The sequence below is a fragment of the Octopus bimaculoides genome, chromosome 23 (assembly GCF_046866305.1).
Source record: "Octopus bimaculoides isolate indiv1 chromosome 23, ASM4686630v1, whole genome shotgun sequence".
In the NCBI taxonomy this organism is placed as follows: Eukaryota; Metazoa; Mollusca; class Cephalopoda; order Octopoda; family Octopodidae; genus Octopus; species Octopus bimaculoides.
Window position 1 is genome coordinate 5,717,047 of NC_142950.1, and position 22,938 is coordinate 5,739,984.

Consider the following 22,938-nt stretch of genomic DNA (forward strand, 5'->3'; position numbering starts at 1 on the left):
TCCACCTCTTCTCATGGCTGCCAGCAGAGGTAATAGCTCCCTGAACATGTTCCACTGTCACTGTGTCTAAGATTGGCTGTGGATCTCTATTCTGTTTGTCACACACACTTCATTCTCTCACCCACACCCTTCTTGCTCCTCTTCTGTTTACCATACATTGCATTTAGTCACCCTTGCCAACTGCTCAGCTCGCAATTCTCACTGTACTTATGCTTCCAGTTTAACTGAGGATGGCAGTGGGTCTCTTCTGTTCCCCAAGCCCTACTTTCATTGTAACTAAGGATGCTAATCCCTATTCTGTTCCTCTCTCCAACACTGATTTTGGTACAGGATCTACCTACTTTCCATTCCTCCCCACTTGACTGCTCTGGCGTATCTTATTGCCTGTGTACAGGCAGCAATACTGGACACTTGTGTCTAGTCCGCTGCTCCTTTACTCTCCCCTCCTGCACTGCCTTGCATCACTATGCATATATATGTGTGTGCATGCATGTGGATTGATGCCTTTCTTAACACCGACCACTCTACAGAGTATAATGAGTATATTTTAATGAGGCACCAGTAAGGTTGTCCTGTTCTTGACAAGTAAGACTAAAAGGTCCTTCAGATATATATCATATACCTCAGCTTCAAATATACATTCTGTCATATTAGCAGAAGTGGACAGATGTTTTCCAACACTGCATATTGCTTCAGTTCTTTTTTGCCTTTGTAAATCCTCTGCATTGCACTTCATACATAAGCACCATACAATCTGCCTTTCACTCTGAGAAAAGAAATCCTTTGTTGCCAGCAGAGGTAATAGCTTCCTGAATATTTTCCAGTGTGTTCTTACTCTAGCTACTATGCTTTCAGAGCACCCTGCTTACAACAGTTAGCAGAAACTTCTCAAGAACCACCTGGGTATTTGAGAGAATCTATTTCCACTCTCAACACTGGATACACCATATAGAATTTCAATCTATACTTTTCCTGCATACTAGATATAGCCACAGCAGAGTTCTACATGCTTACAAAAACATGTCTTTGCTAAATTTGCAATAAGGCCTTTTATTATCAGGTTTTGTTTCCATATCTCAAATCTTACCACAAAAGATACGTTTCCAACATAGAAGAGTCCATGAATATCCAGTATTAAATTCTTCTATTACAGCTTAAAGAATTATAATAAACTGAAAGAGGCTGATAACTGAGCTCTGAGGGACCACCCCACCTGGACACTAAATTAATTGAAGTCACTGTTATCTCCCCTCGTTAACTGCACCTCTATGTCTCAGTACATGACCTGTATGGCCTTCACAAATCATTCATCTATCCTCAGCTTTAGCAACCACCACATCAGAGCAAGGTACCTTGTCCAAAGCATTCTCCAGTTCTCTCTTCCTGTGACAAATCCCAAATTGCATCCCATCTAGGCTCCATTCATAATCAATTTGTGATAACTTTGTGCAGTAAACTTCAAAATCTTGCACAACAATTTGATACCTCAGTAGTTTCCTCTCTATAGTTCATTTCCTTTACCCCTGTAGCCGTTTATGGTGATGCTTCTAGGCCAGTCACTGGATATACAGAAACCTCCCAGAGAAATAATTAAAATCTAAAAAAATATAAATACCTATCGGCTGCAGAAACCCGCAATATACTGAGTCTGCAATATAAATTTACATATATTAGCCAGAAAAACCTGCGATGCACTGAGCGCGCGACAGGTGAACGATGTACTGAGTGTGCGACAGGTGAACAATGTACTGAGTGCACAATAGGTGAACAATGTACTGAGTGCACAATAGGTGAACCACGCTATGGCAAGGGATTACTGTCATACCTTCTGCATCATTTGATAAACTATTTGTGTAACCAACCTGTACCCTACTTTGTTAGCTATTTTAAACTTCTCAGTAACTATCCTGGTAGATTGGTTGCCTTCCTTGCCTTCAACTTACAAGACTGGTCTTTGCTGGTCTACTTGGAGTAGACTCTCTCTCCCAAGTATTCTCCACATTCAACAGCCTCTTGTTCCATCAGGAAGAGAAACTGCAGCATTAGTATTCCTTATACACATTTCACCAACATATTGATTCTCTCTAGCACATTGCCTGGCAATCTGGAATAGCATATAACTGTCATCCTCACATCTAAGAACATTGACAAAGTTTTTTTTTTACTTTCAGCTTATCCCCTTGCTAAGCATACCTGACAACTAGCTTCTCTTCTACTTCTGATATTTTTTCTTTGCGCTCTCCATTCTTGCAATCTTTTAAAGCCTGTCTCTTAGCCTTTGTGGCTCTGCTTACAGAACTATTTTATCATCATACTGAACTCAGAACAACCAAATATGAAGTATTTCATCTAATGCTACTAATTTTACCAGCCACACACACACCCACCAACAGGAAATTATGTATGTGTTTACATAAGAATTTAGAAACTGCTAGACCATTGGTTCCCATCCTGGGGTCCGCAAGGGTAGTACTGGGGATCCGTGAACTAGATTCAAAATTTCATACACACACACACACACACACACACACACACACACACACACACACACACACACACACACACACAAGGATAAGCATATTAAAAGGAGTCCGTGGGAAAACTCATTTAAATAAAAGGGTTGGGAACCACTGTTCTAGACACATGAAATAAATCATTTTAACAGAACTCGAATTAGATAAAACTATAAATAATAGCTTGTAAATATTGGGTTTAAAAAGAAACCTTGGATGGGAAAAATTGAAAGCTGCCTTATCCAAGGGTTTTTTTAAACCCAATACTTACTTATAGTGTTATCTAGTCTGAGTTCCATTAAAAACGAATTCTTTTTATGGATTTCCGTATATGTATTTATATTTGACGTTTAGATAGAATGAAAATTCTTTATACCTTTGCTCTCACATTCTCAAAACTGGCAGGGCTTATCAGCGAGAAGCAAATCAAGAAAACATCCTGAAAATTAAAAAAAATATATAAATTAGTTATTTCAGAAATATTGCAATACTATAAAGTAAGATACATATTTTAGTTACAAATGACAGACAGGTTGAATGGAAACAAAACAGATGTTTCTTTAAAAAAAAAACCCCATTATATCACTGTTTCTGTTTACTGATTCCACTCACAGAAGCACAGGTTGGATTGGGCTATAACAGGAGATATTTGCTCGGTGTACCACTGTTCTACCTAAATACAGCAGCCACAGTTTCTATATCATGTTAAATGTTGAGAAGATCTTCCTGTGTACAAACAACAACATTCCTCAACATAGATGGGATGGTCACAACAAGGAAGCTAAATCTAGACAATAACACAATACAACATTGCCCCAGGCTGCTAAACCTTCAAATACATTTTTAACCAGTTTGGTTGCTTATTCTTTAACCCTTTTGACCAACCAACCCGAAATAGCATGTGTTTCTATGATGAAAGCTTTCTAAGTGCTTGTAACATTTCCAAATTTTCATGTTAGTATGTCTTCTAAACATTTTTATCTTGTACTTGTTTTAGTCATTAGAGTGCAGCCATGCTGGGGCAACATCTTGAATTTTTAGACAAACGAATCAACTCCAGTACTTTTTTTATTTTTTATTCTATTGGTCTCCTTTGCTGAACCAGGAAGTTACAGAGACATAAACAAACAAACACACACACACACCGGGCTTCTTTCAGTTTCTGTCTGTCAAATCCACTCTTACAGCTTTGGTTGGCCCAAGGCTATAGCAAAAGACACTTGCTGAAGGTGCCACACAGTGGAACTGAAACCAGAACCATGTGGTTGGGAAGCAAACTTCTTACCACAGCCATGCCTATCAAAATTAATTGAAACAAAGAAAGTGCATTTCAATAGAAATACGGTAACAAAAGGATTAATTTTTAACCATTCTCAAAAGTTAATAAATTAGCTATGTATGAACCAAAGGAGGAGCCTTTATATAGTCATTTAACCTACTAGAAACAGCAACCAAATCTCTAAAAGTGTCTTAGGAAAAGCTGTTACACTAGAGACTGTTGCCTGGGAAAATGATGGAATGGTCAATTCTGATGGGTTAAATCTAAACGATAGCTAAAAAATAATTATTACCACCACCAGAAGTAATAGAACAGTTGGTGGTTTATATCCTGTCATCAGCTGTCAAGACAAATTATTAGTCATTCCAGAATCCATCTAACTCGTGACATTCTACACAGTAGTTCGCCATTGCTCTGTTGTACGCAGATCACTGCTGCACAGTAGATCATGGCTGCAGTGCAAAAACCGATCCGTGATGAAAGAAGTTCCAGCCATGACCATTCCAACCCTTATCTCAAACTGTGTTTAGATCTACATTATCCAATGTTGCCCTCATCATGTATGAGAAAAGGGATGGGATCACCACAACTAGAATGTCTTTATGCAACCTTATTGGTTACCCTTAAGTTGACCTTCATTGAGTAGGCCTGTAATCAAAGTCATTCTAACCATGACTACCCCATCTTGAAAAATAAGAAAAGGTTAGCATCAGAAAGGGCACTCAAATGTAAAACAATGCCTCAATATCATCCACTTAACCCATGCTAGCATAGAAAAATGGATGTGAAACAAGGAAACGATAGCATCTACATATATACATATATATATATATTTATATATATATATATGTATGTATGTCAGTATGTCAATGCAACAAAGAACTATTATAAAAAGCTAACCACAAGGAATTGAAAATAGAGCATCAGTGACTAAGCGATGTAATAAAAGACATACTTGATACATATATTAGAGGAAAAATTAATAAAAAATACACCAGAAGTATATTCCTTTAATAGTTCATATCCGCACCCAATCCTTGACCTATTAACATATGCACACACACAAATTCAGTCTCCAAATTATATTCCATGCTATTGAAAGCAACCCACTCAAAATTACCCTTGGTTCTAGAATACACACTTCCTATTTTGAAGTCATCTAAATTACAATTTCCCATTAAAATCTCATGTAAATTAATGTTCCAAACATTAGCTTAATAATGACAAAGTTATTTTATTGTATCTTCATTATTTTTTTTTAGATTAATCAAAATACAAAGGGTTAAAGCCTTTCACTGTACTGAAGTTATAGTAGAATACAATTGCCTAAGGTGCTGTGCACTGGGGTCAAACGCAGAACCAGGTGTTTGCTTGAGTGCACACATGGTTGTGTGGCTAAGAAGTCCTCTTTGCAATGTGCATTTTAAATATCACAACGAAACTATCATATATCATAAAACAGAACAGATCTTTTGTCAAGGCAAAACAAAGACATACCATAATTGTTACAGGAAAAGAGACTAAGAGGATTAATGACTTTCACAATGAAAACATTTTCTAATAACTACATCATGTACAACCCTTTAACATTTAAACCAGCCATATCTGGCCTAGATATATTCTACATATTTTATACTCAAACCAGCCAGATCTGGCATCTCACACCTACCCTATAATAACATTCTAAAGACAATCACCACATCAAAATCTCAAAGTTACAAGATAATGCATGATTAATTTAAAACAATGTGAATAAATAAGCATTACATTAGACAAAAAAAATCTGAATGCTAAAGGGTTAACATTAGATATATTCCTCATCTTTGGTCATTTTACATTTTTTTTTTCCATCCTTGGACAAGTTTTTTCCAGCATGTCATCTTAACACTGGTAGAACATTATCTTTATAAAGATCATATTTAGATTAGCTCCCACAGCTTTTCCCCAAGCCTTCCTCTTCTGCAGGTTTCTACCACTTAGATCACACACTATTTCTTTACCTAACTATATCATCTTGCATATGTGACATATGCCTGTACCAGTGTAACCTCCTCTCTTGCACAATGCACTTCATTCTTCTATTAGCTCATTGGTAAAAAATAAAAAGTTTAGGAAGGTATAACAATGCAATATAGAACAAAAAATGGACTGTATACTGTTGTAACTTGGTAAACTGTAGTCCAATGATATTTCGGAATTAGAATTCCTTCTTCAGATCTTATTTGCTGGAGTCTCATTTGTGCTTTACCATTCATGTACATGTTATCCAGCAGAGCATGCTCACCTCAACATCTTTTTGTTGTCTGCATCCAATTCCTATAATTTTTAACTTTGCGCTTTGTACTCAAACATCAGACAACTTGCCCTTGACTCAGAGAAAGTGTGTACTGTTACTTGCTACCAGCAGGAGTGATAAATAGTTCCTTGATCATTTTCCACCATGTTCTGTGGCTATTTGTTACACTTTCAGAATACCTACCTGATTATCCCACCTTGGTAGCAGAACCAGTCAACTATTCTGAAGAACCCTTTTAACATACTGAAAGCACAGAGATTGTACCAAGAGTAATGTGAAAGTTTCTTTGACTGTATTCACTGATATTGCACATATGGTAGAGTAACTCTTCATCCAGTTCAATTTCATTGCAAGCAAATAACAGGTTCTCAGCAACAAAAACATGCTGTCATTGAATTCATGACAAAAAGGAGGAGGGACAGGTTATTTACAGAGATGATGATGATGATATTAACAAGATGTGCATAGATAGATGAAACATTTTATAGGTGCTCTTACTGCTAGCTGCATTATTTGCATCTGCTAGATAAGTCTTCTTTCTACATCTAACTCCTTTAAATTCAACTGCAAATTTTGTACACCTATAGTTGACATTTTATAGAGGGGACACTGTATACCATTCCTACTTTTTACCTTTTCTGGATATGGAGCATAACCATTTCCCAGCATAGCCATTGCTAAAACTTTCAGGCTTTGTTTCCACATTTATAATATCTTCTCAAACTCTTCAGATTCATCTATAAGAACTTGGCCACTGACAGACACAAGTCCCCTAATAGACAGGCAGTTTCAAACTGGCTGTCAACACCTGGAAAAGTTAGTTGTCTTTCTGAAAACAACTCATTTCAGGCATTTAAGATAATGAGGAATTTATTTCAAACACTACCAGAAATAGTAACTAATTGCTCCTCATACACTGTAACATCTTAAACTGGGAAAAGATACATTGGGTAACATAGCCCAAAGATGTGCGAGTGTGTATCCTTGTCTTGACATCAGGCGAAGGTTGTAAATGTGTGACAGTCATAGAAGTAACAATGATCATTTCCAATCTCCTGTTAAAAAACAAAAATGTCTGGCTCTGGGGAAATGATTCCTTGCTTGGAAACATGAAAGTTGGTGACAGGAGTGGCATCCAGTCATAGAAAATATGTCTCAACAAATTCTGTCCTGACCCCCTTCAAGCATAGAGAAGTAGACATTAAAATAATGATTTATTACACATACATTTTTGTCACCACTATGTTTTTGCCAAGCCTCGACAGAGAGAAAGAGAGAAATGTAACCTAAAAATCTGACACTATTTTGTCTGGTGATCCACTTCCTAGAATACAAGCAGTGAGCCATGGAAGAAGCCATTTGAGCATTGGAGTGTGAAGACATTCTGTTTACGTAAAATATAATACTTTATGGATTTGAGAAAATTTGTTTTATGACTGAAGGTCGGGGGGGGGGGAAGACAGGAAGGGCTTCCAACTGATGAAAATCAGTGTGTATCTAACTCAACAACATTATTTCTAGTTAACTTTTTAATATTCTCTGCATTAAAATGTTAACACTCGATTATTAATGACTAAAAAGGTTTTGAAAAGAAATTTTTCAAATTTCAATCATCATCATCATCATCATCATCATCGTTTAACGTCCGCTTTCCATGCTAGCATGGGTTGGACGATATGGTTACTCAATTTTTTCAAGTGTGTATATCTGTTGATTCACCAGAAGCGATAATTTACAGGACTCAATACAAATAGAATATTCTTTGATATATTATAACTGAAAGGTTTAAAGAGAAAAGAACATTGAAGATAAACGTTTTCTTCAGACTTTCATTTCATATTTCAGAAAATATTCCAAAAGGAAAGTAAGCTTGGTTTACCAAATGATATAAATGAGGAACTCAGAATACTGGGAACTTGGAGCCTTTCAGTGTATGCGTGTGTGAGTATGTGTATCAGCCAGCACCAACCAAGCCCTACGGACAGCGACTGAATGTGGTGGGCAAGTTCACCTACCTTGGCAGCACACTCTCTAGAAATGTTGTCGTCGATGACTAAATCAACGCCAGACTCGCCAAGGCAAGCGCTACCTTCAGCAGGCTACGCAAGCCTGTCTGGAACAGGAGGGGGATCACCATCATGACAAAGATCAAAGTGTACCGGGCTGTTGTTCTCACAACGCTACTTTACGGCTGCGAGTCCTGGACAGTCCACCAGCGTCATGCCAAGAAGCTAAACCACTTCCATGCAATACGCCTTAAAAAACTTCTAGGCATAAAGTGACAGGACAGGATCCCGGACACTGAGGTACTAATATGTGCTAACCTGCCCAGCATCCATACCATCTTGATGCAGTCTCAGCTTCGCTGGGCAGAGCACATAGCTCGCATGTCAGACGATCGATTACCAAAAAGATTGCTCTTTGGTGAGCTGCAAAAGGGAAAGCGTTCACAAGGCGGCCAGAAGAAGCGCTTTAAGGACACACTGAAAGCCTCCAACATCGACCATGACACTTGGGAGCGGTCTGCTCTTGACAGAGAAAGGTGGTGATCAGCTGTCCACAAGGGTGCCAACAAATGCGAGACCAATAGGATCGCTGCTGCAGAAGACCGCAGACAGGCCAGGAAGAACAGAGCTAACAACCCTGTAGCAGGCGCTACCATTCCCTGTCCACACTGTCAAAGACTCTTTCGGGCGCAGATTGGCCTCACTAGCCATCTGCGGACTCACAAAACAAACCCACCCCCACCCCAGGATGACTAGATGGTCTTCGTCGCATTGGCGGACAAACTACACACATGTGTGTGTGAGTGTGTGTAAGTGTGTGTGTGTGTGTGTGTGTGTGTGTGTGTGTGTACAGAGAGAGAGAGAGAGAGAGAGAGAGAGAGAGAGAAAGAGGGAGAAAAACTTGAACTTTGAATTAATTAATGTTACGCTAAATTTAAAATTACATAAGCTGCTCATTATTGATTGCTTGAACTTTAAAATCAAAATATGATCTTTATTCTTTATCAACAGAAGTGCTTGTCAACATTCCTTAATACAGACAGAGGATACATAAAATTATTATTCTTATTACTGTTGTTGTAGTGATGCAAGTGATGCACTGTGACATTTTCTATACATACAAGAATCAATAACTCACCTATTTAATAGAATTTGCTGATTTAGGAGATATATAAACAAAATAGTGAGTTGAAAATCTTTGATTAACTGGAGATTATCCTTGTAGTTAGTAGGCACCTCTCCTAAGAGTATTTAAAATATAAAACAGTGCTTTTCGAACTTTTTTGAACTATTGTCCACTTTCTATAACTAAAACTTTTTCAAAGCCAACTTTGCTATTAGTACACCACATGTACATATTGCATACTACGGCACTCTGACGGTTACGACAACGAGGGTTCCAGTTGATCCAATCAACAGAACACCCTGCTTGTGAAATTAACATGCAAGTGGCTGAGTAGTCCACACACATGTACACTTAACGTAGATCTCGGGGAGATTCAGTGTGACAAGGCTGGCCCTATGAAATACAGGTACAACAGAAACAGGAAGAAAGAGTGAGAGAAAGTTGTAGTGAAAGAGTACAGCAGGGTTCACCCCTCCACCTGCCGGAGCCTTGCATATATATATATATATATATATATATATATATATATGTACTTACACATTAAATGTTATGTGGTAATTCAGGTGCACTGAATGTCTTTATTGCATGTATGGAAATTCCTGTAAATTTTTACATCATTTAAGTTGTACTTCTGTTTATGGCTTACAATTTACATGCACAGGTGGTATACACTTGATCTTGTTCATGTATTTATCCACATTTCAAAGTACTGTTTTTGTTGATGCTATCATTGTGATTAACAAGCAGTTCATTATTATACTTGATTTCTTCTTAAAACGAAAAACTGTACAGTTGCATCTATTGCACTCCTCTTACTAACTTTCTCTTCAGTATCTATATGAAAGCTCCCACTGTCCAACCATACAGCAACACCTCCCACTTTGAAAAGCATTGATATAAAACAAGCAAGGGTGATAACTCCAACCAGTTTTTATAGATAAGATAAAGACAATGCAGTTATGAGTGGATCTGAGCTTTAAAATCAAATTGCAAAAGTAGTAGACATGTTTCAGTCTTATTAGACCTCCTCAGTGAACCACTGTACTCAGTTGGCAAGACTCGCTGCCTGCAACTTCCTCCTTCCTGAGCCATTTTTTATCTTTCTCATCTCTCCCTCCATACTGATATCTACAATCAACCACACCCTTTTTCATTGCTTACTGCATCCACCTCTAGGACAATTTAGCTATCTGCCACTTTCCTCCCACAGTCTTATTAAATTATCCACCCTTTCCTTCCCTCCCGATCCACAGACAGCATGCTCTGGCATCCCATCACCGTCTTTTATTTTCCTTCCAGCTATTCTCACCCACCTCCACATAATGAAGGGTAGTCATGTACCTCTTCCATAACAAGACATCTGTGCTTGTCCCTCTATCGTACTTTAGCCTTCCAACACCAAACAAACTCACCTCCTCTTTTCTCAAATATGATCCCATTCAATTGAAAAGGTTTTCTCCCTTTTTTAAAATTTGCCTTGTAAATTACTCAACCTCTCTAGTACTGGTGGAACCCAGAATTCACCATAAAATGGTTGGCATTAGGAAGGGCATCCGGAAGTAGACACCATGTCAATGCTGACTGCAAAGGCCTGATGCAGTTTTACAGCTTGCTGGTTCCTGTCAAACGCTCCAGCTTAGGCCAGCATAGAAAAAGGGATGTTAAATGTTAAGGTGTGTGTGTGTGAGTGTGTGTGTGTGTGTATGTGTATGTGTGTGTAATCTAAGGAAGCCGATAATAAATATAAATATGTATGATGATCACAGGGTGCATTTTGCTTATTAAATACACATGTCAGAATCCCATGTACTGTTTTTCTTTTCCAAACATTAGGATTGGCTAAACTTATTGGACATGTCTTGTAACAGCATGGATAGTTTCAGTGAAATGAAATTTTTCAATACCCTATATTACATATTGGAATCCTATTGTATAGGTAGTCTGCAACCCCCACTCCAGGTTCTTTCCCCTCAACCATATGTTGACATATAAACATGTGTGTATATTTTATCTTACTTGTTTCAGTCATTAGAATGCAGCCAGGCTTTAAAAAATAAAGTACTGGGGTTGATTCATCCAATTAAATATCCTTCAAGGCAGTGCCCCAGTATGGCTGCATTCTAATGACTGAAACAAGTGGCGGTAGGAGCCCAAACACAGACACACACGTAGATATATATTTCACTTAGGCATTGCAAGACTAATAGCCTGTTGCAGAACTCAATATTCAAGGCACCAACGAAACTATAGTATATTACTCAGGAATTCAACTAAGAATTGACTGCATCCTATAGCAGAAACACCTGTAAGCTAATGAAGTTCATACCATTACCATTGTTTTTCCTGTGTCATCTTTTTCTTTCTTTATATATATATATATATATATATATATACACACACACACACACACACACGACAGGTTTCTTTCAGTTTTTGTCTACCAAATCCATTCACAAGGCTTTGATTGGCTTGAGGCTACGTACAAGACCCTTGCTCAAGATGCTAGGCTCTAGGACTGAACCTGGAAGTATGCAAACATTCACATACACACACACACACACACAACATTCCAGCAAAGGGTAACTAAAACTAGAAAGGCACAAACTTTGTAAAAATAATAATTTCATAATTTTTTTTCATTTACATAGTTTTGAGGAGAGTGTTGAAAATAGTAATAATAGGAAAAGCAATTCTTAAAATGTAGTTTGATATTAATTGCTCTTTAGTAAACAGCAATATTGTATGTTTGGATGAAAAATATACAGAAATCTAATAAAAATGATGTTTATCATATGCACTCACAAAAGATTTAACAGAAAAAACTTACAGTCTGTGGGTAAGATAGAGGCCTTAACCTATCATAATCTTCTTGTCCAGCTGTGTCCCACAATCCTAAATTAATGGGTTTGCCATCGACCATTACATTAGCAGAATAGTTATCAAATCTGAAAAATGGAGAGGAATAATTTTAGCACAAAAGTGAAAAATTAAAAAAAAAAATTTTTTTCAAACTGACAAAAGTGGAATTTTATGTTGACCAGAGATTTTATTATATGCAGACAAGAATTCATTTCACGTTGCTCCAGTCCACTCAGCTGGCAAAAATGAGTAATCCTGTGACAATTTTATGGCCATATCTAAGACGGTAACGGCTGCATTTTGAACTAGTCCACATCGTTCAATACCACCAGAATGCAATCATATGGATGGAATGGAAGCTCTGTGTAGTTAAAAAACTTTAGCTCACAAAGAGAAAAAGAAAACAAAAAATTTCACCACTGCATTCCACCATTTAAAAAAACAAAAGAGAGTACACTTTGCCTGATAAAATATAAGTGGGGTGGATAGCTATGTCTAGATTTCCTTTGATCACAAGTTTGTTTGATCAAAGTTGACTTGGGGATATAAATAAGATGACATGATGTACAGAAATAGATTGGACAAAAAAGAAAGAGAAAAAAATTATGCCTCAAAATTGCAACATTGCCTCACAAATTAATCACCGCATATTCGATATGGTTGTCAACTAAAGTGGGGAGACAACATATCTGGAACGAGAGATGTGGGTTGCACTTATTCAATCAGTCAACTTCCTTACATAGCATTTAATCTGCTAAATCACAACTGATCTGGGACTACACAACAGATAGTAGTTCATCAATGTTCCTTTAAATTAGTATTGATTGATAGAGGAAGGTGGAGCTGCGTGGTTAAGAGGTTTCCTTCCTAACTACATGGTACTGAGTTCAGTCCCACTGTGATACCTTGAGTGTCTTCTGGTCAACCAAAGCCTTGTGAGTGGGTTTGGAAGAAATTTGAAAGAAGCCCGTCATGTGTGTGTGTATTTATGTCTTCTTGCCAATCACCTGGATAATTATGAGCATCACTGTTATTCAAGCAGTGTCAATGATTTCCAATATTCTGCAAAAGCAATGCCTGGCCATGGGGAAACATTACCTTGTTTGGAAACACAAAGGGAAGGGTATCCTACCACAGAATGTCTGTCTCAGCAAGCCGTATCCAATCCATGCAAGCATGGAAAAGTAGACATTGAAACAATGATAATGAGGATGAGAAATTATCAAAACAGTTGTTTGACAGAGCCTTTAAAAATGAACCAAACTAAAACAGTGTTGTACCAATGCATTGTGTACAAAGGGAACAAAAATAATCACAAATAAAATGAGATAGCAAAAGTTCATTTCTAATTGACATATGGAATTTGAAGTAACCTTCAGCACATTTTTTTTTTCCCTGAGGGTCAAGATTTTGGAACCTTGCCTCACAGTGACAAATGCGAGTTCATCCTCTGTCTATAACCTTAACAAAATGTATTGAGAACATCTGTGATAAGAGGAAAATTAATAACTTATTTCTCCCATTTCCTAACCATGACACACATCCTATGTGTGCATCTAAATACAAAATTAGCCTGAATATAGGGCAATAACATTTCCCTTGTATAAATAAACATTAATAAAAAGTGAGAGGAGGGGGGGGGGAGAGAAGCTTGTAAAGGTTCAAATATAAAAAGGTTACAAGCTTAGATTTTCAGGGATAATTAACCCCTCATCTTAGAAAATCCTTTGTAGTCAGGCACACAAATTTTACTTATTTCAGAAGGCATTCACTTACTGCCAAAGGGATTATTCAGGTTAGTGGATTGGAAGAATCATTTGCATGCTGGTTAAGATGCCATACAAAATTTTTTCTCAATCTTTACATATTCAAATCTGTCAACTTTGCTTTTCAACTCTTCCAAAGGCAATAAAATTGAAGTATGGGGTTTATATAATCAACCCCTCCCTTCCCACCGAAATTTTCAATCATTTGCCTATACCATTAATTAATATTATTAAGAAGGTAGCAAGTTGGCAGAATCATTAGCATGCCAGACAAAATGTTTAGTGGTATTTCTTTTGGTTCATTATGTTCTGAGTTCAAATTCCAAGGTCGACTCAGCCTTTCATCCCCTTTGAGGGCTGATAAAATAAGTACCAGACAAAGCACTGGGGTTGATGTAATTGACTAGTTCCTGTCACAACTCCAAAATTTCAAGCCTTATGCTTATAGTAGAAAGAATTTTCATTATTAAGGTGGTGAGCTGGCAAAATTGTTAGAGTCAGTCATGCTTAGTGACAGTTCTTCTAGCTCTCTATGCTCTGAGTTCAAATACCACCAAGTACAATAAGGCCAGCAATTCCTGCATTCCCAACACCATAAAGTACAATTATAATGGCTATTCCTCACCTCTGTATAGTGTCTGGTCTAGTGGTAATTTTTGTAGAGGAGCAAATTTAGGATGAAATCAGTGGTTTCTTTGCAGAGGAGTAAATATGTTAGCACAACCAAGAGAGCAGTCCATGAAATTAATGACTTGTTGTTTAGCCCCAGGTCAACCCTGATAAAACAGATCTACAATCGTCTAAACTGTGAGCTCGGTGTCATCAACGGCTACATTTCTTCAATGTGTTCTTTCCTTATATACTATGGTAGGATATGATTTGATTTGGCTGCTATTTCTTGCAAGCTCAGCAATCACATAACCCCCTTTGTTGGCGAAAGAGAAGAGTGAGAAGCATGTTAGAAATCAATGTTGTATTTCTGATAGGATTAGAAAAGACGAAATTGGAGAGGATGATGTAACAGGAGCAATGAGAGAGAAGAATCAAGGAAAGCATCTAATATCATAGTGCAGTAGGTAGTGTGTCAGTCTCACCAAAGGTCTTGGTCACCATTCACTGCATGTGTGTGTGTGTGTGTGTGTGTGTGTGTGTGTGTGTGTGTGTGTGTGTGTGTGTGTCTATATATACACAGGTTTGGCCAAAAGTCACCTGACAGTAAATCAAAACCATTTAATTCCAAAATTTGTTTAACAACTGAATGAATTTAATAAAAGAATCTAAATATGAAACATGAAAACAGGTCAAACTGAAGTCCTTGAGCGACACATTTTTCCATTTGAGTTGATACAGAATTACAGATAGTATTTATGGAATTTTGATTTACTGCTGGGTGACTTTTGGCCAACCATGTGTGTGTGTGTGTGTGTGTGTGTGTGTGTGTGTGTGTGTGTGTGTGTGTGTGTGTGCGTTTTTATATATATATATATATATATATATATATATATATATATATATCATACATACAGCGGGTGTGTATTTGTTCCCAGAATAAGTACTAGGGGTATATTTGTTCAATTAAAACCCTTCAAGGTGGTGCCCCAATATGGTAGCAGTCCAATGACTGAAACAAGTAAAATGGGGGAAAATGGCTGCTACTGTAGTAAACCTACATAGAGAAATTCTTCTGTAGAAATAGCAATACAAAGTAACAATAGCACTACTGTTGGTAACACATAGCAGAATGGTTCAATAGTTATCACTGTTTAGCTGCAAGTTGGTTCTGACAAGGTAGATCTATACTGAAAGGCATTCTAGCCATGACCACCTCATCTCTTAATGGATAGTCTACCCAGGACTATATTATCCAATATATCTTGCATTCTTTTTTTAAAGGCATTTGAAGGAGATTTGGCTGCTATCACTGCTGAGTTGAGTGACTCTGTAGAACAGTGTTTCCCAATAGGGGATGCTACAATTCATTTCAGATTTGGGGAAATTGTATAAGATACAAATACAAACTACTTTGACTATAACTACAGCAGATTTAAGGCAAAGTGTTGGCTGATTCAACTTGTCGTTAAGAGGGTGTTGGACTAACAAAAGGTCATAAAATACAAATGTAGATGGACTCTCGTTCATCACCGTCATAGGCTAATGAATCACAGTGTGTTATGAACATAGTTTTGTTTTAAAGGAGAAGTAAATTCTCTTATGATGAAACAATACCACTCCTGTTGGAATCTGCCAGAACATATTAAAAATAAATATGTAAGTCATCACTGTGTGTACATATAAAAAAAAAAAAACTAGCACACACACATACTTTGACTACCACTAAGGAAGGTTTAAAGAGAGGGTGTTAGCCGATATTACTTGTCATCAGAGAGGTACTGGACTAACAAAACATGAAATACCAATGTAAGAGGAAACATCATTCATTAGCTTACTTAGCATGTAGATAAGTGTGTGTGTGTGTGTGTGTGTGTGTGTGTGTGTGTGTGTGTGTGTGTGTGTGTGTATTAAGATTATTACTAAGGAAGACTTTAAAAAAGGGGTGCTGGCTGATTATCAAAGAGGTGCTGGATTAACAAAACCTTATGAAATCCTGGTGCAGAGGCATCTTTGTTGGTTTACTAAACATACATACACAAACCTAAAACAAAAGAGATCTGATCATAGAAGTGGCTGTTTAGCACCAGTTCAGTCCTGACAAGCAGACCTGTAACCATGGATGTACTAGCTGTGACCAGTGTCTACTTTCTCGGTATATCTAAAACTAAATCACTGAATGTTCTTTCTTTGAGAGAGAGCATTGTTGGAAATTTCAGTGCTAGATTCTCTCTTAGCTGTTTGTGAGCTTTAGTCAACCAAAGTAAATTCTTTACTACTTTTATGCCTACATTTCTAATGAAATGCACTGCCTAAATATATTTCATTTCCTACAGAGTATGTGGGTATTTTGAAAATACCTCACAGAATGACAACTCTGCCCTGTATAGTTATGGGCAGCCCTTTGGTAGGGGCATATAACCCTTTCAGTCACCCTGCAAGGCATATAGTAGAAGTCATGGGATTGCAGCATGGTGGACAGTGAAGAGGCAGCGGAAGAACCCAAATGAGCCAGCAATGCTTTATACATTGATGCTGAGCAGAGGAATCCTAGAAGGTCAATGGTCAGGATTACCAAGCTTTGTCAAGAGATTAACTGCCAAGCAATCATAGGGGCAGTATCCATGGTTGTGTAATCAGCTACTGAAAATGTAAAGTTACCTTCTCGAATTATGCAAACTCATACGGGCCGGCTTCCATGGTATGTAAATTCCCCACCAGGACAGGACGCCAGTCTGTTGCAGGATTACTCATTTTTGCCAGCTGAGTGGACCGGAGCAATGTGAAATGAAGTGTTTTGCTCAAGAACACAATACGTCACCCAGTCCAGGAATTGAAACCACAATTTTACAATAATGAGTCGAACACCCTAACCACTAAGCCACGTGCCTCTACAGCTAATGAAAGATTCATTAGGACTCAAGCACCCAAATTCAAATATGAATAACAGAATAGAGTGGTGACAAAGAGTCAGAGGAGTTTGTGCAAGCGGCGCAACCAGACGATGAGGATATAGTAAACATTACTGTTTTTGTTGGGAGGGCTGAAGAGGCAGACACACATTTAGTCTTTGGTAACCTATAGAGCTAATAGTTTGCACATGCAACCATTTTCATCCATCCTGGCTTCAATATCCACTTTTAAACCTGTCGTTTTTTTGGCATAGCCAGAAGAAAGGTGTCCACAACCTTTTGCAGGATGGCCAAGATTGCAGATAGGGTGAAGTCATTCTCAGATTAACAGACAACTTTAATAGTAATGTTAATTTTAACTTGAATATATCGTACATACAAAATGCTGAGTTAATACTATAACTCACCTGAAATAGATAGTTACTAAAACTGCTGTGACATGTAAATAATGCAGGTAATCAATATATGTTGTAATAAAAGCAAATCAATTGAGTTAACAAAGTGAACTTACACTGTTGGTATGTATTCTCCGGGAAATGCATTAGTGGTATAACTTATCAACAAACAGGTCTTACCAACAGCACTGTAAAACAAAGAAATATCAAATGAATTATGTAGGAAACATCACAGCAATATTGAAAGAAATAACAAAATTTAAATACCAAGGCATGAAACATTCGTAATAATTATAACAAAAATAAATACTGCAGCTTGGATTTTAAAGTGTGGGTGTGTGTAATGATTTAATAGAGACAGCTGTGTACAATGTTTTACCAAAGAAAAATAAAAAATAAAACTATAATTGTCACTAAACATGACTAAAGTGTTAGAACACCTACATAGCTAGAAATAAGAGCTAAAAAGCTCTAATGTAGTTAAAGCACATAATTGTATATAAGAGAGAGAGAGAGAGAGAGAGAGAGAAAGAGAGAAAAAGAGAGAAAAAGAGAGAGAAAGAGAGAGAGAGAGAGAGAGAGAGTGAATGAATGAATGGGGATAATAGATCCCGGTGGGTATTGTTCAAGCACTCTAGTAAAATCCAAGTTTTCGCTAACCACATTGAATGATGTAGAATAACTTAGGATTATTTAAGGCAAACAATCACACGGTATATAATAGTGACATCCAAGCTGGCAGAATCGTTAGCACGCCGGGCAAAATGCTTAGTGGTATTTCGTCTGTCTATGTTCAGAGTTCAAATTCCGCCAATGTCGACCTTACCTTTCATCCTTTCAGGGTTGATAAATTAGGGACAAATTGTGTACTGGGGTCGATGCTTGGGACTTACTTCATCAATCTGGTTAGATACAAATGAAAAAAGTTGTTCCTGGTGTAAAAGGGATGGAACTCACCATCATATGAATGGTGTTTGATCATTCCTCACCAATATACAGTAATTGTTTCCATCTATGAAATGTCACATATCATTCAAATTTGCTTCACCAGTGTTTGTGGTTAAAAGGTGCCTACCGAAAGTGTTGCCCAGTGGAAACATGGTAGCAAACAGCTTTGTCTAACTCATTTCCTATATATATATATATATATATATACATACACATACATATATATATACACATACATATATATATACACACATACACATACATATATATATATACACATATATACACATACACATATATATATACACATATATATATATATATATATATATATATATGTGTGTGTGTGTGTGTGTGTGGGAGTGCTTGAACAAAACTTTACATGGAACATAAACAAGTTCTAGTAAAATTGTAAATAGAGGATTCTTATTATAAAGATTTTAAAATAGATAAATCTTTATACTATAAAACCAGTGGTGCACAAGAGGCTGGTTGATACCAAATACATTAAATGAAAATTATCTCAGAAATAAATATCTTAACCCGTTTGATATTAACCCACCCATGACTAACCCTGGGTTTATGTAACAAACTGCTTTAAAAGGTCTAAATTAAAAACCTTCAAAGGGTCAAATCCAACTTCCTTCTACACCAGTGAAAAAAAAAACCTCCATTTACAAAAATACCACTACGCATTTTGTCCCATGCATTAACAATTCTATCTTGTCGAGGTCGAAGCCTTCTCATTTCACCAGGGTTTTAAAAAAATGAAAATTACAGTATACAACAACGAAGTTATTTTCTTGGATAAATCGCAATATTTGCTTAATAATTACATATACACACACTTGTTACAACATAAATCCATGCACCACTGCAGATAAATGGAGTAATATGCTTGACCTTACAGTGATCAGTCTCATTGATTAATGGAGGGTTGAGTAGTTTATTTCAACCTTGGTATTTGACTGATACTCATTTTATTGACCCTCGAAGGATGAACACTGAAAGACCTTAGATTTTTTAATTAAGATTAAGTAGCTGGCCATCAAAAAATAAGTTGCTTTTTTTTAATTGAAAAAACATCAACTAAATTATGACTGGGAAATAACAGTTTACTCAAAATAACTGCTCTCAGCTTCCACCATGGCCTCCAGACAGCTCCAGAACCTGGCACACATGCATTTCCCACTGTGTCCATGGGAAAACCTTCAAACACTTGATATTGGCCAGCAGCTTGGTCTTGGTGTTGCAGGCAGAGCAGTAATCCAAGGGATTACAATCAGGGGAATTAGGAGGCCTGAATACAATTAGGGGAATTGGGGCTGGTGAAATTGTAGAAATTCTCCAACAACCCCTTTTGACACTTTCCAGAGTTATAAGCAAGGAGCTGAATCCTACTGCCACACATGGGGTTCCAGCAGCAATCCTCTCCAGCAGCTTCACAAAGCCATCTCAATTGAGCCTAAGGCTCAGTTTGAAGATACGAGACATCACATGGATTGTAGACAAGCCACCTGTTGTTGTGCAACTGGATCTGGCAGCAATTCTTTTCATTTGAGATGAACCAGATCATCCCTGACTCAACATTACTTAACAAAGGCAAAGAAGATCCTGAACAAGTCATTTTCCTGGGCCTATTTATCCTTATGTGGTAGTGTTGAGCCATGCAAGGGATAAAGTCTACCAACCTGAGACACAAAATGCAGAACACTATAATAAATACTGCTCAACATTTTGCCAGACACAAAGCAATACTGCAAATCCATTGCCCTGATCTGGTACCTTTTTTCCTTATCAAAAGAATTCCCCGAGTAGGATTTGAACTCTGAACACAGAAACCCAAAACAAATACTGCAAGGCATTTTGTTCTATGATCTAATCATCCTGCCAAAGCCACAGTCTGTATTTATTGTGAGCATAAAATTTCATGCTGGGAACAGCATGAGAAGCCAACTTAGAAGTTTAAATGATTAATCTTCAATGAAATTCAATGCTACTATGAGCCCTAGTGACTATGCCACTACCAACTACAAGTCATCCCCTTGCCTGAGGGGCCTCAGATTTTTGAAATAAAAAATTTTTGTGTAGTACTGTCATCAGTTCAACACTAAATGTAGCAAATATAACAAAGCTTTAAATTGGGACAAAGATGAAGTCGATCGGACATATTCCAGAAGTTAACACTATTTTTGTAGACCCTGTCACACCAAAATTAGACAGACACCCCAATAATGCAGAAATTATTTGAGGAACTTGAGGGTTTAGAAATCTAAAATTATGCATGACAGCAGAGAAGTGTGTTTATATATATATATATATATATATATATATACATACATATACAAATACACACACACACCAGGGTTGGAAAGAATCTGAGATGGCAAAACTGATTTCATGTGGTATGATGAAATTCTTACAGTATGGTATTCATTACAAATTTATCTCCTGTTAAATGTGATTGTTTCTGTTCAACATTTAATCGTATTTCAGATCTATCTTAAAATTATCTTTAACAAATTCAGTATTATCTATGACCAACTACTGCTTGAACATGATAGCATAGCTAAAACCATCACATTTTCAACATATGCAAGCCAGATCCTCCCGTGGGACTTTTTGTGATCAAACACTCACACAATTTGGGTTTATATTCCAAAAGAAATAAATTGTTTCAGCCTTGCATGGTCCTCTAAAAAGCACAAACATGCCCCATATTTGATTATTGCTTCATCTGGTTTATCATATACCATGTTGGATTACACTCCTCACTAACAAGCACTCCTACATGGCCTACAAGAAATAGCAGCCAAATCACACAACACTTTTAAAAAGCAGGACACATTTGATAATCTCTTGCATACGGCACGGCTGAGAAAAGAAAGGAATGCCTTTTGATTATTGGCCTTCTCATTCAGGGACAACTTGGCAGCTAAAAACAAGTTACCAATTGTCAAGTTATGTCCTTTTATCCTTCTCCTGTTACAATTATTCTCTGCTCTTGTGAACATCCTGCCTACAAAGGATTGACTGAAATCCAATTTCATATATATGCAATTCTATCCGCATTAGCATTAGAAATCAAAAAAGTTAAATGATTACCAAACTCACTAGTTTTATTTCTAATTAATCGGTTAATTTCTTGATGTATTTACTTGCCCCCACCATCAATATTTAGTTTGCTTTGATGTTGATTTGTCAGCCGGTTCTCAAGAGCATACCTGCAATAAAAGGCATTCCAGCTGTAGTTAATACCCCCTACCAGTCTACATTATGCAATATATCCTCCCTTTAGCCCTTCAGCATTCGGATTTCTTTGTCAAATGTATTGCCTATTTATTCATATTGTTTTGAATTAATCATGCATTATCTTGTAGTTTCAAAATTTCAATGGTGTGCTTGTATATTTTTAGAATGACATTGTAGAGTAAGTGTGAGATGTTGGATCTGGCCAGTGTTAACATAAAACAGGTGGAATATTTGGACCAGATATGGCCAGATTAAATGCTAATGGGTTAAGAGAGTAGGACAAACCTTTTCAAATACTGTACTGTGGAACATTTGTGAGTTGTATGAGACCTACAGGTGTGTCATTTATTGAGGTAGGCCAGAAAAATACTAGAATATTTAGGAAAACTATTTTTAGTGCGCCATACTGCTGTATGTACATTCCTTTGCAACATAATACAATGTATACATCCGTGTGGTTTTTTTAAATCAATTTTAACACTTGTTACTTATAAGATTTCAAAAGAACATTACTTGTAGAAGCACTTTGAATAACTTGACTGTACCAGAGAAAAAAAAAGGTTGAAAATTGCTGAAGTTGGTTGTGATTTGAGGGAGGCTAGCTACTATTTCTAACAGGTCAAGTAACCACAAGTCACATGGTGGAGTGGTGTTGTATTATAAATCAGTTTGGGACAATGGAGTGCATACAGCAATTCTATGGACAATTCAACAAGGTTCATTCACCGTTCATTAAAACCTGTTTTACATTTAGCCATGGATCTTCTGAAATATCTTCACATTTCTCTTCCTGCTATCTATTTTATGGTTCAATTACAGGGGAAAGAGCAATGTTGATGACATTTTTTTTTCCTACGTTTCTGAGATTGGCTGGGAAGAAAGAAGAAGCTGCTGCAGTTAGCAGCAGATATCACGACATAGGGGTCATCTGTGGATTAGAGACAGTCTGAAGAATTACAGGGTGTTGTATGCTGCAA

The 22,938-nt window shown here is 37.1% G+C and overlaps 1 protein-coding gene across 1 annotated transcript in view; it reads right to left on the minus strand.

Moving 5' to 3' along the window:
* The window catches only part of LOC106871346 (ras-related C3 botulinum toxin substrate 1), a 37,041-nt gene that overhangs the window by 2,101 nt on the left and 12,002 nt on the right, over positions 1-22,938 (minus strand). The window contains exons 2-4 of the mRNA XM_014917747.3: positions 17,878-17,949; positions 12,048-12,165; positions 2,890-2,952 (exon numbers count right to left, since the gene is read on the minus strand). Coding sequence (XP_014773233.1) covers positions 2,890-2,952; positions 12,048-12,165; positions 17,878-17,949 — 253 coding nt within the window. The remainder of the gene's footprint in view (positions 1-2,889; positions 2,953-12,047; positions 12,166-17,877; positions 17,950-22,938) is intronic.